Source organism: Calonectris borealis, chromosome 15, assembly GCF_964195595.1.
Source record: "Calonectris borealis chromosome 15, bCalBor7.hap1.2, whole genome shotgun sequence".
NCBI lineage: Eukaryota > Metazoa > Chordata > Aves > Procellariiformes > Procellariidae > Calonectris > Calonectris borealis.
Genome location: NC_134326.1, coordinates 14106749 through 14122566, shown reverse-complemented (window position 1 = coordinate 14122566; position 15818 = coordinate 14106749). Strand labels below are relative to the sequence as shown.

General features: G+C 49.8%; 1 protein-coding gene across 8 annotated transcripts in view; it reads left to right on the top strand.

Annotated features, from left to right (window-relative positions):
- Positions 1 to 2798: 2798 nt before the first annotated feature.
- The window catches only part of EBF1 (EBF transcription factor 1), a 291394-nt gene continuing 278374 nt past the window's right edge, over positions 2799 to 15818 (top strand). For all 8 annotated transcript variants that reach the window (XM_075164300.1, XM_075164298.1, XM_075164297.1 and 5 more), the window contains exons 1-5: positions 2799 to 3732; positions 5094 to 5250; positions 5562 to 5625; positions 5908 to 5963; positions 15087 to 15160. In XM_075164300.1, coding sequence (XP_075020401.1) covers positions 3599 to 3732; positions 5094 to 5250; positions 5562 to 5625; positions 5908 to 5963; positions 15087 to 15160 — 485 coding nt within the window. In that variant the 5' untranslated portion in view covers positions 2799 to 3598. The remainder of the gene's footprint in view (positions 3733 to 5093; positions 5251 to 5561; positions 5626 to 5907; positions 5964 to 15086; positions 15161 to 15818) is intronic.

The following is a 15818-nucleotide window of genomic DNA, read 5'->3' as shown; positions in this document are numbered from 1 at the left end:
TCCTCCAGCTCCGTTTGCCATACTAAGGAAGGGATAAACCCAGCTTTCCACATGAACACACTCCAGCCTCATAACCGGCATGACACCGGTAGGCATGCAGGAGTGGCTCTGCTGCAGTCGGTGGAGTGCGGTGGCGTTGGTCCAGAGACCAGACCCAGGCGGTGTGGAGAAAGTGAGTGCTAGAGGCAACTGGGAATTCTTGAAAATAAAAGCCCCGGTACGCTAGGGTTGGCCTCTGCGGGGTGGATGGAGCACAGAAATCTCCTCGCTTGCTGCCAGCTCTTTTTTTTTTTTTCTTCTTTTTTTTTTTTTCTCTCCAAAGTCCTGACTTTCTCACCCCCTCCTTGTTTCAGCTCTGCTTTTCTTTCACACTCCTCCTGTGAGGGTCGAGCCAGTGTTTAACTCTTTCATCCTTGCAGCAATTAGTTAGTGGCTTTGAGAGTACCCGTAAGCCCCAGGTGGGGCATCTCTCCTGGCCCTCAGCAGCAGCCTCCAGGAGCTTGCCTGTGTGTTGGGCACAGAGGCATATGTGTGTGTGTGTACAAAGGGAAAAGTAGCGGAGAACTTGTCGCTTTTATTGTCGTGGCTGGCTGTCCCTGCCCGGTGGAGGTGCCCTTAGACTGCTGCTGGGATGCTGTTCCCTTCAGCATCCAGGAAAAGGCATGGAAACGGTCCCCTGATCCCCTGAACAGATTTGAAGGGCAAAATCTGCCAACTGCTTGGTATATTGATTCAAATGCATTATTCCTCCCTGGGCAGATCCCTGCCCTGGGAAAGGAGCAATCAGTGCAGGTGCAAATAGCTTTTAATTGCAAAATGTATCTCACCATGGAGGCATTTAGGCTGGATATGATACAAGTGATACAGCAGCAGCCTGAAGAAGACCAGTAAGCTGGAGCACTGCAGGGGCCAAACTACTCCTATGCAATACCTCTGGTGTAAATATTCATGGATGCTGTATGTCTGTGTTCTTCCACATATCCCTGAGATATGATACAGTAGGATTATGTGAAGATTCAAATATCACTGCAGGGAATGTGAAAACTTGCTCTCTGTAACGGTTCCTATGTGAGAATGTGGCGTACTGTGGATGTGGATGTTTTGCGTGTGGACCCGCCTAGAGCCAAGGACCGGGCGCAATTTCTCATTGCCAGCGAGGTGCTGGCAGGGGGCTGTGTGCCTGCTTTTGAGACAGAGCTCTCTGGCCGAGGCTTAGCTGCACAGAAAGTGATGTACAAGTGGCTGGAAGAAGGTCCTATAGAGTTGTTGGACTGCCTTAGGGTGCCTATGGAGCTGTATACCGGTGCCTATACCGTGTTGTACCTGTGCTGCCTGTTCTCTGGGCCAGCTGCGAGGCCCTCAGCTGTGCTCCACACAGGGCGTTTGCGGGCTCAGCACGGCCCGGTGGGCTCCGCTGCCCTCCGCGGGGCTCTGAGCAGCCCCTGGAAGGGGCGGACAGCAGCCGCGGGAGCAGCCGCCCGCCCCGCCGCTCCCGGGACAGCATCTTCCGCACCTCGAGGGGGGATGGAGGGGCACGGGAGCAATTCAAAGATAACCCAGGCACTTCAGAGGTTAGCCTCCCCAAAGCGCGGTCGGGGCGTCCCCCTCGAGCCTCCGCGGGGTGACATCGCTTGCCGGGATGCACCGGGTTTTGTTTTATTATGTGTGCGAACACTGCGCAAGCCTGTATTTGGGGAGGCATAACCCACGCAGCCGGCATAGCGAACTCTCTTCCGCGGCAAAAGCGGGTGGGGGAGGCGGTGGCCAGACCCCGGGGCGCAGGGGAGCGGCTCGGCAACGAAGCGAGTTGTGCAGGGGGAAGGATGGGACTTGGTGCGGGGAGGCCGCGGAGAGGTGCGGGCACTGCACCCGCTCTGCCGCCGCGCAGCCAGCCCAGCGCTTCTCCAGCGAGGATAGAAATTGGTTTTATTATTATTATTTTTCCTAGAAAAAAACCCAGGGTTCCTAGAAAAAAATCGGACTTTCTTCGTCAGCTGTCCTGGTCGGAAATTGCGTGCTTTTGCCGCAAAGCAGCGCACCGCTGCCCGGGAGCGGGGCAGGAACCGGGGCGAGCGGTGGGGCTTCAGCGGGGATTTGCAGCGGGGAAGTTGGCGGGACCCGGGGCAGGTCCGGCCCCACGTGTGTTTCCAGCGTGAGGCGGCCTCTCCCTCCCGGGCTCGGGCAGGGGGCACGGCCGGCGGGGCGCTCCCGGCGCAGGGGCGGGCGGGCGGCCGCCGGGCATCCCCGGCTTTGGGCAGTCGGTCCCGGGGTCGGCAGCCTGGCGCTGGGGCAGGACCCGCCGGGGCGGCCCCGGGGGAGCGGGCAGGGCTCGGCCAGCCTCGCAATTAGCGCTGCCGCTTGTCCCCGCCGGCCGCAGGCTGTGCGGGAGCGAGGACCGCGGCGCGCTCCTGCCGAGGGCCAGCCCCGGGCGCTGGGGGGGGTGTCGGTGCGGGGAGCGGGTGCTCCTCGCGGGAGGGCTCCGCGCCCCCTTCGGTTCTCCGCGCGCGGGTACCTGGCGCGGGGCGGCCCCGTCGAGCAGCGCCGCCGCCTCGCCGATGAACAAAGGCGCGATCGCGTCTGCATTGATGCCCCCCCCCCACCCCGGGGGGGCTTCGGGGCAACTTTCCCTCGGGCCGGCCGGGGCGTCTGGGCGGGGCTATGCTAACGAGGGGGGCGTGGCCTCGCCCCCGCGGCGGCGATTCGCGGGCGGCCATTGGCAGCGGCGCCGCGGGGGGGGAGGGAGCGGTGACGCGATGCAAATGAGGGGGCGTGGCGGCGGCGGCCCCGCCCCCCGCCCGCCGGGGCTGCGGGGCTCGTGTTCGGCGGCGGGGACAGTCAAAGTGGCTCCCATAGGGAGAGACGGCGAGTCCGCCCCGGCGCTGCGGGAGAGGGAGGGGGCGCGGGCACTGGGAGCCCCAGGGTCTCCCTCCGTCCCTCCGTCCGTGCCGCCGCCGCGGGTGCGCCCCTCTCGCTCCCTTCCCGGCGTGCGCCCGGCTCCGGCAACTCGCTTCCTGCGCGGCTGAAGGAGGGAGGAGAGAGCGCTCCGGCTGGGAGAGGCGAGAAGAAAGAGGGAGAAAAGAAAGAAAGAAAAGAGAGAGGGGAAAAAGGGGGGGGGGAACTTGCCTCTCTTGTCACTGGAAAATGACACTTGCTGTAGCAGAGCCTGCCGCAGCTCCCGTTCGTCCTATTGTTTCTTAAACTGCCATCTGAGATATTTTTTTTTTTTTTTTTTGCCTGCTGCCATCCGAGGGGTGTCTTCATACAAAAGGGACTTCAAGTACTCCTCCGGCTTGCGAGCGCTGCAACCAGCCCCCAGCACCCCGCCAGCCCCTCCAAGCACCCAAACAAACTGCACACGCAGCAAACAGCAGCAACAAAACCGGGCTCTGATTGCCTCTGGATTTTTTTTTTTTTTAATGTGCGTGCCTGTGTTTGCTTTCTCTGACTTGCTTTGATTCCAGAGATCAGCTGCAGAGAGAGAGAAAAACAGAGAAAGAAAGAAAAAAAAACATATATAACAGTCCGCCTGGCGATTTTATCACTTTTTTTTTTTTTTTTTTGAGTAAAGAAGGAAGATTTGCGCTGTTGTTTCTGATTCATGTTTGGGATTCAGGAAAGCATCCAGCGGAGTGGGAGCAGCATGAAGGAAGAGCCCCTCGGCGCGGGGATGAACGCGGTGCGGACGTGGATGCAGGGAGCCGGCGTCCTGGACGCCAGCACGGCCGCTCAGAGGTAGGCAGGCTCCGCGCCCGCGCCCCGCTCCGCGCCCCGGGGCGCACGCCGCCTGCAGCGCTGCTCCCCGCGGGCAGCGCCTTTCCCCCTGCACGAACAAAAAGCCGGCTCTGGAGCTCTGCTAACAGCAGTGAGTTTCGCGTAGATGTCGCCAGTTAAATATTTACCCCTCTTGTCCCGTAGGAATGACTTTTTATTAAAGAATAATAATAATAATAAAGGAAGCGGCGAGTTTCGCTAGGTAGGAATAGGAGGGTTTTAATCTCTCTAGCCCCTTATGCTACCGCGGAGGAAGGACTTTTCAAAACTATGTTTGCTGCTGATTTAGTCTTAAGATCTCCAAATGACACTTTCCTCCTCCGATAAGCGGCGAGTTGTGCACGGATGTATCCAAAATGTATTTCTCTACCTCGCTTTCTTATCCTCGTCAGGATCAGCAGCCTCCCTTCTTCTCCACCGATAAGCAGGGAGTTTTGCAAAGCTTTCTCGAGGAGAAATTTAATTCGAAATCCCTTTGTAAAACCACTGCCACTTATCTCAGATTTTTTAAAAGAAATCCCTGCAAATAGAAGGTGCATTTGGCGAAGCTGCGCCCAGCCTCGCTTTCTCTCTTATTTTTCCTTCTCCTCATCCTCTTCCCCGCGAAAACAAAAAACAACTGATGCCGGATTCGCAGCCTGAGCCCTGGAGCCGGCATCAGCTACGAAGTTTAATGTTGACATCTCCCGGTGTCTCCCACCTCGCCCCGCACCCCTCCCTTTGGAGCCCTCTAAGGAAGGGAAAGTTTCTGCAGGGACAACCCTGAAATATTTCAAGTTGTCTCCTCGGCTGCCGTCGCGGTGTTCACCCACCACTCCGGCGAGGGGAGGAAAGGCTCGCAGGACTGAAACCGAAAGATAAGGCACATGGGCGCTTGGGTGACAGCTTCGAGCCGAGTTTGAGAAGTGGCAGGACCGATGCCGCTCCGCGGGGCAACGCGCCGGCGGGGCTGAGCGCGGCTTCCCCGCCATGCAGGGCCGGCTGCGAGCGGGCACGGCCCCCGGGGAGGGTTGGTGGGTACCGGGGTGGGGGCGGAGGGGGGGGCTGCTGGGTGCTTCGGGCTCGCCGCAGGGCGGGATGGGGTCGGGTGTGTGCCGTGCTCCCGGCTCCGCGGAGTTTCGAGGCGGCCGCGCTTGAGCACGCCTTTCCCCTGTCCCGGAGGGAAGAGCCCTGGGGCGACTCGGGGGCGGGGGGGGATGCTCAGCCCCGGGGGAGCCCAGCCGGGTCCCGGCGGGGGAAGGCACGGGCCCGGGAGCCGGCTGGGGGGGAGCGTGAGGCCGCGTCGTCGGGGCTGCCGCTAACCCGCGTCTTTCTGGTCCCAGCGGAGTGGGTCTGGCCCGGGCTCACTTCGAGAAGCAGCCTCCGTCCAACCTGAGGAAGTCCAACTTTTTCCACTTCGTCCTGGCTCTGTACGACCGGCAGGGGCAGCCCGTGGAGATCGAGCGCACCGCCTTCGTGGGCTTCGTGGAGAAGGAGAAGGTGAGTAGCCCGCTGTCCCGCGGGGGCTCGGCCGCCTCTCCCGGGCCCTCCCCGCTCCGCTCCCGCGGGGCCGCGGCACCGGCTCGTCCCGGGAGCCACCGCCGCCTCCTGGGCGCTTCCCTCTCCCCCGGCCCGGAGGGCAGCCGGAGAGGGGGTCTCCCCTGATCCCTCGCTATGCCCGGGGCGGGGGAGGGGGCTGAGAGCTGCCCTGTCTAGCTCCGGGGGCACCCGGCGTGCGAGTGATGGAGAAGCTTCATATGATTTTTTTTTTTTCTTTTTCCTCCGGCCTCCCGTGTCCTCTCTGACTTCAGGAAGCCAACAGCGAAAAGACCAACAACGGGATCCACTACCGCCTGCAGCTGCTCTACAGCAACGGTAAGGGCCGGGAGCCCCCGGTGTCAGCCCCACCACCCCCCGCCGGCTGCCCTCCCGCCGCCTCCTCGGCTGGAAAGCCCACCAGAGGCCGGGGAGCCGCTGCCCCGGCTCCCCTCCGCTCCGCGCATCCCTGCGCTCGGTGCCTGGGCGCAGCCCGGCTGCGGCCAGCGCTGCTGGGACGGGCAGCCCCGGGCGGGAGCCCCGGCGGGCCCGAGCCCTCGGGCGAGCCCCGGCGCGCTGCCGCCGGCCGGCCCCGCTCCTCACACCTCTGCCTTGTTTCAGGGATCAGAACGGAGCAGGATTTCTACGTCCGGCTCATCGACTCCATGACCAAGCAGGTAGGTGCTGCGGGACGCCCGCGGAGGCGGAGGGGTGTGTGTTGGGGGGGTGGCAGCCGTCGGGGCGGCCCCCGGGAGCGCGGCGGGGCGGCCCGCGGAGGCGAAACCCGCCCCCGTCGCGAAGCGGAGCGGCTCTGCCCCGGCGAGGAAGGGGCTGCCGCCTCCCGCGGGGCACGGCCGCGCTCCCCGCTCCGCACCCGCGCAGCCGCGCCCGGCCCCCGCGCAGCGGCGGGGACCGACCCCGGCGTCGGGGCTGCGGGGCGGCGCGGAGGGTCTCCGCGGGACCCTGCCCGCCGCCGGGCTTGGGAGCTCCGAAAAATACAGGCGACCCCTCCAGCCGTCCTAGTCCGGGCTGGGGCTGGTTTTGCCGCTTAATTAATATGAATTAACCTCCGGCCTCCCCCAGTCCAGCAAACGCCGTCACAGAAGCCGCTGCTCGGGCGCGGTGGCTGTGTGTGTCCTTTCGCTACTGGCGCTGCCGCCGGGTCCTGGGGTTAAAGGAGGAGCGATTAAATCGCGGCACGTTTGCATGTCGGGATAGCCCCCCGGAACGCGGCGCGGGGAGCGGCGAGCTCGGTGCCGGACTTAGGGAAGGGCTGCAGGGCAGCAGACCTTGCCAATGGATTAACCCCAATTTTAAGCTTGCTCTTTAGCTTCCTAGACAGAGTAATAACGTGCGTGCCTACCTGTAAAAAATACTTTTCTGTATGAAAACAGTATTTTCACAAAGGGCCTATCTGAACAAATCGATTCTCTCTTTTTGAAAAAAAATTGTTACTCTAGCTTTTTCTTCTGCTCCTGTCAGAATATTTTTCTCTTAGAATAGGTTTCTTTTAAATAGTTGGGATCGCTTTTAAGCCTTTTTATCCTTAGGAGATGTTCTTTCCCTCCTAATCTGTTTTACTTGTTAAAAAAAATTCTTAAATTTTGTTTAGGAAAAACATTAAGCTTTTTTTGTACCGATAGGAAAAGTCAGTCCCTGTATGTTGTCTGTAAGGAAAAAACTCTTGGCTTGTATTTGGGTTTCTTTTCTACAGCAAAACATAAAGCTCTAAGGGCTGAGTTTGTTTTAGAAAACTCTCTTTGATGGTCCCAAAACATCTTTTCCTGCTATTGAAGACTGTCTTTCAACAGAAAAAAAAAAAAAAGAAAAAAGGAACTTGGATGAATTTTACTAGAGAATCCATTATGCATCAGAACTCTGTTAAACTATACACTTTCAAACAGAGCCCATTCCCTGTAGGAATTAAAACAGCAGCAACATACCCTTCTTCATAACAAACCTGGGAAAGCATTTGCTGTCATTCCTTGTTTTTCAGGCACAAATTGGTTAGTTTGTGTTAAAAGTAATAAAATCTTCCTGATATATGAACTCCTTTTAGTCCTTTTGGAGCTTATGTATTTCACTGTAGACCGTATGAGAGAGACTATCAATAAATATTATCTTTAAATAGCTTTCCTATCATTACGGAAATGCAAAAGCCTCTGTTCATAATCCTGTTGAAAACAGAGCCCTGAACTCATGTAGAGCAGCGGATTCAAAATAATTTTCTTAACAAAGGCATCTTGCATATGAAGAGTTCATCCTAAGGCACTGTTTGACCTCTTGGTCTTTCATTATTATCAAGTCATCAGAAGGTCTTTGGAGAGAAAGGGGAAAAAAAACCCCGAGATACAGTTTATTTGTAATACCTACCATGTAGCTTTAAAGCACATTCACAATGAAGAAAAAAAAAAATCTGTCTGATTTCAGGAAGTCTTACAAAAACACAGTTAGTGCAAATTACAGATTTTGGGGAAAGTGCAATGGAGTTGAGAAGCGAGGATTTAGAACAAAAGCTCTCTGAACTTAGATTAGAAAACGGGGAGTGAAAGGCTATTTTAGACGCAAACATGTTTGCTTATGTATTAATTTCATGAACATAATTTTTTAGGCATGACTATAATTGCTTATGAAAAATAGGGCATTGTCATGTCAAAACTGTGGCATGTGCCGCTCTGAATTTTTTCGGGGGCAGGGGGCTAAATTTTCCCTCTTCTTCTTTTTTAATTCTTTCTTTTTTAAAGTGAAATTATTTCAGAGTTGCGATCGCTTCGGTTACTGAGTGCTTATTATGAAGCGAAGTACAACACATGACAGAAGCTCACCCAAATGTTGAATATATCATTTATATTTTACGACAGTGAATTATATAGAAGATTCTCAAGTAACTTTCAAATCACCAAACTGTAATTAAATATTGCAAAGACTGTCTGAAAATTCTTTAATTTTTAATGAAAGTTAAATATATATTGTCAGTCTACTTGAAGGTGTAGTATTTTAATGCATGACGCTCAGAACAAATTGGATAATGAAATGATTACTTTTAAATGAAACTATTGCAGAAGCGTACATGTTTCAGCTGGCAAGGATCTTCTCAATACTCACACACGCACATTCACACACTCAATAATTGTGAATTCCCAGACTGAAATTACAGCTACTCTGAGGTTTCTGGTGGCAAATTAAAAATCCCTCAGAAGCAAAGCTTGAATGAGTTAGGTTCCCCAGATCGTACAGGAAAGTATCTGTGGCTCTTTTCTAATATTAAATAATTTTTTAAAAAATATGGACACATCAGATTTAAATGTATTCTCTTTGTCTCACAGTTATAAATTGCAAGGTTTTGTACAGCTGCAGATTATTAAGTTAGGTAAGATAAAATAAAATCTGTTCTGCAAATCAGACCTAGATTTCTCTATATAGGATTGCTACTCATAGATTTAACATAAATGTCCCATTAGCAGCATGCATTATATCAGCAGGTAGACAGGCTATGCTGGATGCTGTGTATGTAATAAATTGTAGATATTCCTGCTCCTATAGAGTTCTTGATTTGAATAGGTTAGGGGTTTGTTTGTGTGGCTATGCCTGACAAAGAAACTCATGGCAAGAGTCCTGTCATAGGTGGAATATGGGGATCTCCGTGTCCTGGTGCGCATGTGTATGTTCTCTATCAGCTGTGATGCAGTATGGGAAGCGGGGCTGGAGAGTGGTGTTACTGAAGTAACCAAGAATTTTGTTGCCGACTACATCCCAGGGCAGATCTGGGGTGTAGGTACAAATTATGCATGCGCTGCCCCAAAACACGAGCTTTCGTTGCACGCGCGCTCCTTGGTAGTCTGGGCTGTGGGATTTCCGAATGGGAAACCCAGGCAGGATTGGTCTCAAAGCACATCATTTCGAGTTATGTTGAGGATAATGTGCTTGGCCTTTGGTGGCGGCCCCAGAGAAGTGTTGGGTAAGATGGGAATTACGTGCCTTTGAGGGGTCTCGCTACGTTTCCAAAATGTGCCCCTGCCATTTAAAAATTGTAAATACTCCACACAAATCGTTAATACTGCGGGGAAGTTCTTTTCAGTTAGGGTAACAACATTCGGCGTCAATACTGACTTAATTAAATTTTCTTTTATGTTATCTTGGCACCTCATTTTATGTCGGGATCACATTCCTAATGCGTTCAAAACCCTGTAGGATCCCAAACTTTATAGCTGTTGCTTTCCGTAAAGCAGCAGCTCCTACCGTAGTAGGTCTGGCTCTAACAATGATGCATTTTGAAATCGCCTGCAAAATGTGAAATATGTCTACTCTAATAAACCCGGAGTTTTTAGGCAAGTCTAAGGATTTTAATATATTTACGGAGAAGAGATGCCTTCTATTTCTTCAGCTGTATTTTCATAAAGTTGAGATATTTCACTATTAGGAAAGATGGAGGAAATAAATCTGAAATTCTTGTTCCCCACCCATTTTTCCTTCAGTCGTTCTCATCCATAAGACATAACGGATGCTAATATGGCTCAGGCATCTCAAAAATCATAAGTTTTGCACGATAGCTATTGTCTATTGCTGAGAGTCCTCATGAGTCAAAAATCCTTCCTTCAGACTTAGACTCTGTTTATATTTTGCTTTTTTTCAGTACTTTAACTCTGCATGCAAATGGTTTTTCTGTTGACTTCTCTATCATTCTCTGATGTCTGCAGATATTTGATCAGCTCTCTATTCTGTGCATAGCATGGCCCTTCTCTGGCAGCTACACGCATGGGAAAAAAAATGTTATCAATAAGTTCAGAGGAGCCTCAGCACACTCGGAGAAATTTCACACAAACATAAAACAAAACCTAACCCCTGTGACGGGGAAAGTTTACATTGCGCCAGATTTTAGCAGCTTTCTTGTGCCTTTGGTGAGATGTCAGAAGCGCAGGTGATTTTAATTTTCTTGTACAGAGAGGAATGGAGAAGTTTGGAATTTGCATGCATGATCAGGACCTGTGTTTGGGAAAATGTAAACTCATCACAGTGGAAAATGTGTTGTTTGGAGTCTGAGGGTGAAAACAAAGCTGAGGATTTTGGAGAGACTGCCTGAGCCAGATGGCCTGGTGCATTCCCAGTCTGGCAGCCCAACTGCTCCCTCCTGTATAATATACAGCCATTTGTTCTGGGATATTTACGCTAGAGCTGTTTCCATGTGAATGTTTGAAAACCATTAAAAATGAACATATTAGGAGAGATAAATTTATTTAATTTGTGTGAATACGTTGATAAGCAGGCTGTGTATCAAAGGCAGAGGGAGACTGGATAAAATAATTAGATGCTACTGAATTGTGCATTGAGAGACACAGCAAGAACTAACGGTCCTCGAGGGCCCTGGGACCCAGCGCTGTGCTACGTGTCCGGGATAAACCTCACTGGGATGAGTGGAAAATTTGCTTGGGGAAGGGGTGAAAACTCGGGTAATTAAGGGTTAAGTATTCCAAGCCAAATAAATGTAATTCACAGTATTTTTTGTGCAGATATATAGCGGATACAAGCCTAATCCTCTCTGGGTGAAATTCTGGCCCATCTGAAGTCAATTGCAAAGCTCCTATTGAATTCGGTGGGGCCAGGATTTTATTTTCTCCCTGTGTGTATGGCTGTATACGTCATTACAAATCATTTTAGTTCTGTTTTTGAAAAGACCCTCATTTTAATGAGTTTTTCTTTCTCCTTTATTTCAATAAAGGAGATAGTTTGTTTTGTGAAACAGATGAGGGATTTGAAAGCGAGTGGATTTAGATGCATGTTGGTGATTTCTCTCCTTCTCTTACTCTTTTAAAATCAAGGCCATGATATAACTGAATAATATAACGACCATGATCTCATTCCTTCAGGATTGTTTCTCGTCCAGTTCAGAAAGCAGGATTGCTTGACTGGCAAACTGACACCACGAGACGATTCTGCCCTCAGTTATACCAGCATAAATCTGGATTTATTCAGGAATAGCTAAGGACAAAATCTGGCACTATATTTTTTCCAACTTATTCGTCAACTATTTTACTGCTTTATCCTGCCGTCTTTACTGGGCAAAAAATGGATTAAATGAGAACTGTAGTCTTGACTTTTATATTACACCCCCCCCCCTTTTATTTTATTTTATTTTATTTTTTTTATGATCTCTGTCACTGAAAAGTTTAGGTGAATTGTTGGACGCACTTGTCGTTTAGAAATGACTGCGATGTGCTCAATTTAGTAATTTTTATTTGCTGGCAAGCAGTGAATCGCATTTGATTTAACTTTTTATGCAGCTTTATTTAAATGGGAGTGAGGAAGTCTTATATTTTGACACTAATTTTTTGGGGCCATTTGTGCATGAGTGATCGTTACTCATTTGGACTTCTTGTAGAAAGGTTACTTGGGTGAGCAATGGCTTACAAAATGGAAGACGAATTTTGTGGCGAAATATTTAAGTTGTTCAGGAGAAGAAAAACTAGTTTGAAACACTTAGGAAATAACACCGAGTTAAAACTACATGAAGTAAACAAAAAGAAAAAAAACCAAAAGTCTATAATTTTGCATTTCCTTTGCTGGTGTTTTGTTGTGCAACTCTGATGTGTATTTGCAGGCTTATTTTTAGCTCTGGTGTGGTCTAAGTTTATACACTGTAACTTTCACTTTATCTCTCATTAATGTGATCCCTATTTGACAAAATCACGACGATGTTAGTGCGATGACAAATCCTGCCGCAATCACCCTGTTTTAAAGCCTGAACTTTAAAAAATAATAATGAAAAAAAAATTAAGGTAGTTTTGTTAAAAGAGTAGCTTTTCAAACCTTAAAGTTAAAAATTTTCACAACAGTAACATTGTAGACCCTTCCTGTAAAAATACTTCTGGCAGCTATAACGATCTGAAACTTTAGCAGTTCCTGTTTCCTTTTTGAAACTAATTGTAGAATTAATGCTTTAGAGCAGCGCCGTTTGCGAGAGGGTAGAGTATCTGTAACGCTCTCGGGCAGCCATTCGCGGAAGTAAACAGTTGGCGCTTTACACACCCGTTCGCGCAAGTAAATTGGGACATAGGAATGGGAGTTGGGGATGAGTTGCTCAGAAATGAACCCGGCAATTCCTCCTGCTTCCTAGAATTTCCTAGGAATTCCTGCAGGAATAGGGTATGAGGGAGTATCTGCGCTTAACAGGGAGAAAACAAAATGTGCATGGGTACAACATCGGTAATTAAATGCAAATAAAGTGGAAAGCAAATCCTTAACGTAGAGGAAGGCAGAAGAATGTCACGCACGCAAAGAAGGGATCACTGATGCTAAACACAACAGACAAGGTGATTATGTACCGCAGTGTTGACTTTGCCCGTTCATTATTGCTATTTAGTTGAGTTATTTAAGCGGGTACCTGGAGGTTAAGTAAGCATAGCAGCAGGAAGAGAAGAGGAAGAGAGAGGGGAGGGGGAAAAAAAGAAAGTAAATTTTGTGTCCTGGTTTGTCGTTTCTAGTGCTTCCTTGACTTCACTGGCAACAAGATAACCCATACTGGGTAAATTTATTTTAAGATTTGAAAGTCTAAGAAGAATGAGCCAAGCCCAGCAGCCCCCTCTCAGGCACCGTTCCCCCCGCGTCTTGCTGTGATGTACGGAGGTGAATGGCAACTGGAGGTGTTTGTCTCCAGTAAAGCCCTCGGGAGTAGATCTGCTCTTTCCCCCCCATGCTCTGCACTCTCAGAGGCAGATTATTCTTCGAATATGCATTGATTAAGTCCAAAAAGTGCCGCGAGCGTCCCCCTTGCCCGGCCTATCCCACTGCCAGGTGGAGCCTGATGTGGGGTTTTCTGGAGTCCTTGCAATGTCCCTGCTGACCGACCCCATCACTTGTCAGCCGGTTACTTTGATTCCCTGGTTTTGGCTGGAAGAAGCTTCTCCTCGTCTTCCCCCTTAATGCATGGAAATGAGGATCTTCTGAATTTGTCCCAGCTCCTGAGGTAACACGTGGATGACTGTACCGCCGTCTTCCAAGTTCTCTTGCAAACCACCTGCAGCTCTCGTGGGCACTGATGTGGAAGTACCTCGAGGTGTGGGCCAGCAACTGAGCAGGGACGTGGGGTCCCAGTGGGGGTCAGGGGGCTTTGCTGGTGTCTGTGCTGCGTGGACTTGGCACGCGTCCTGCGAGCACTTTCGTGTCCCCTTTATACGAGTGCTGGGTTCACAGGTTTTGTGCCTCGCTGGTGGGAATGAGGGGGCAGAAGTCAGGTGAAACTCTGTACCCGTTAGCTGCAATGGCACCGGCGGCCTCTGTTTTATCTTATCAGCAAAAAAAAACCCCACTGCTCTCAGGTTTTAGGGGAATGCACATAGCAAAACCAAAATGAAAAAATTAAGGATAACACGGCCCCGTTCCTGATATTATTTATGGAATCATTAAATCATTTTATAATGCATAATATTAATATTGCATATTACTATTAAAATGGTGTTAAAAATCAGCTCATGCTTCTTCAGATTGGTGTGTCCTGAGTTCCATGCCCCCTTTGCAGGTACACCACCTCTTACCCTTGGTGGGTTACATTTGTAAGGACTAGGAAAGTAGTTCATATGATCTTACTTCATCATATATTAAGATAACTTATTTTTTCTCAGTATTTTCCACACCTCCATTTCAAAGTGGTCTCATTCCATAAAATGTGTTTCATCCATATAGCATACTTTTATTTTCAGTATCTATTTTACCATTAGCTTTAGGGATACCCATATCAGATGTCACTTTATCTGCAGAGTTTGTTCCCCCATTTCTTCTTTTTAAGTCCGTATCTTAGAGCCTGAAAAGGTCACACCACAGGTCAAGGGCAGAGCTGATGCTCAGAAGCAGAAGCGGTTGTCTCGCCGAGGCTGGGGCTCTAACCATTGATCCTAGCTCCGGAGTGGCACCCTAAAAGATTTAGGAATCTCAGTGCTACCAAAAGATGCTGTCGCAAAGGCAACTCCTTTTCACTCCTGTTCTGCTGCTGCGGGGCTGGTCAGAAAACATAACTCTGTCCTGGTCAGATGGACACCCTGCACCGGGCGGGGGTGAGCGCTAACCTAGTTCGCGTGTAACGCCGATCCCTCGCCATCGCCGCCGGTGCTGCTGGTGGGAGGATTGCAAACATAGACTCTTCTTGAAATAGGAATACACTGTCTTTCCGCAGTTTTAGCTGAAAGGATTCTCCCCGTGCTATCTCAGAGTCAAATTTCTCAAGCTGGTTGATCCTCTGCTTTGGTATCCTCTGCTCTGGTAGGGCCTGCCTCTCGCTTATTTATATCCCTGTAACTCCAGAGTTGCTCTCCGGAAAGCAGTGGATCACGAGGTTCAAGGGGAGAATCAGGCCCAAGCGCTTTCTCAGGAGCTACCAGGAAAATGCCTGGGCTGTGCAGCTTTTGTAATTAAAAATACATGAGCTCTCTCTTTTCTCTTTTTTTTTTTAATGAATAGGACCCAAAGTATGCCAAGCCTTGCTGGTTTTTTTTTCTTTTTTTTTTTTCTTTTAATGCTATTAGGTTTATATTTTATTCTGAATCAAAAAGAAAATTGTGGTTGTCTTGACTACTAAAAAAACCCATCCTACACACCGCTTGAGAGATGTGCAACAGAGAGGAGGGAATTCAGCTGTACTCAGCTTGTGTTGTTTTTCCAACTGCAAGTCTTGAAGCAGGTTCGGTGGAGACGCGGTCTCTTTAGCCTGTGACTTGGCTTGCAATTCCGGCTACACCATCGGTTACTGCGAAGCGTTTTTATTTTCTCCAAACTCCACTCGATGCACAGCTAAAAATGTGTTTTGTTTCTAGGCGATAGTATATGAAGGCCAAGACAAGAACCCAGAAATGTGCCGAGTTCTGCTCACGCATGAAATAATGTGCAGGTAAGAAATACCCCGCTTCCAGTTAATTAGTGATGAGAAGATGAAACTGTCTCTCAAAATCTAGGTTGAACCTGCAGCTATTTTCGGACTTAAATTTATCTTTCTTGCATTAAACAATCCCAAAATAACATGGTTCGGTGTGTGTAATTAGCAGCAAGGTCTCAGTCGTCACAGTAGTTTTCAATTATTTATAAAGAGTTATTCTTAACAGAACGCTACTGGTTTTCATTTAGACACTGTAGCCCACAAAAGGTCTCCTCACCAAAATTAACAGTCAATTATAGTCTTCTAGCAATAAACGTCTCCGTCCCTAATTCCCAACAAAACCTCCTCAGTAAGATGACAAAAAAGTGATTTTTGTTTTTTGTTTTTTTTCTGGATGTGCATTAAGACTTGAAGTCAGGAGGGCTTTTTTGTCCTGCTTGCTGCTCATGCAAGGTCCCCGCTCGGCTGGAGCGGAGCAGGGGATACTCCTCCACACAAAAGGTGTCTTCTTGTTGATTTTCTTTAAACTTCCCCGTGCAGATTTGGCTCTGCCCTGTGCTCTCTTCTCCTGAACACGCCTGCCTGGCGTTGGTCACTTAAATTTGGGACAGTCAAATGTCTTCTCTCCTGAACGCGGTACTTCTGCTTCCTTCTCTCTTCTGGCTGATGGAAA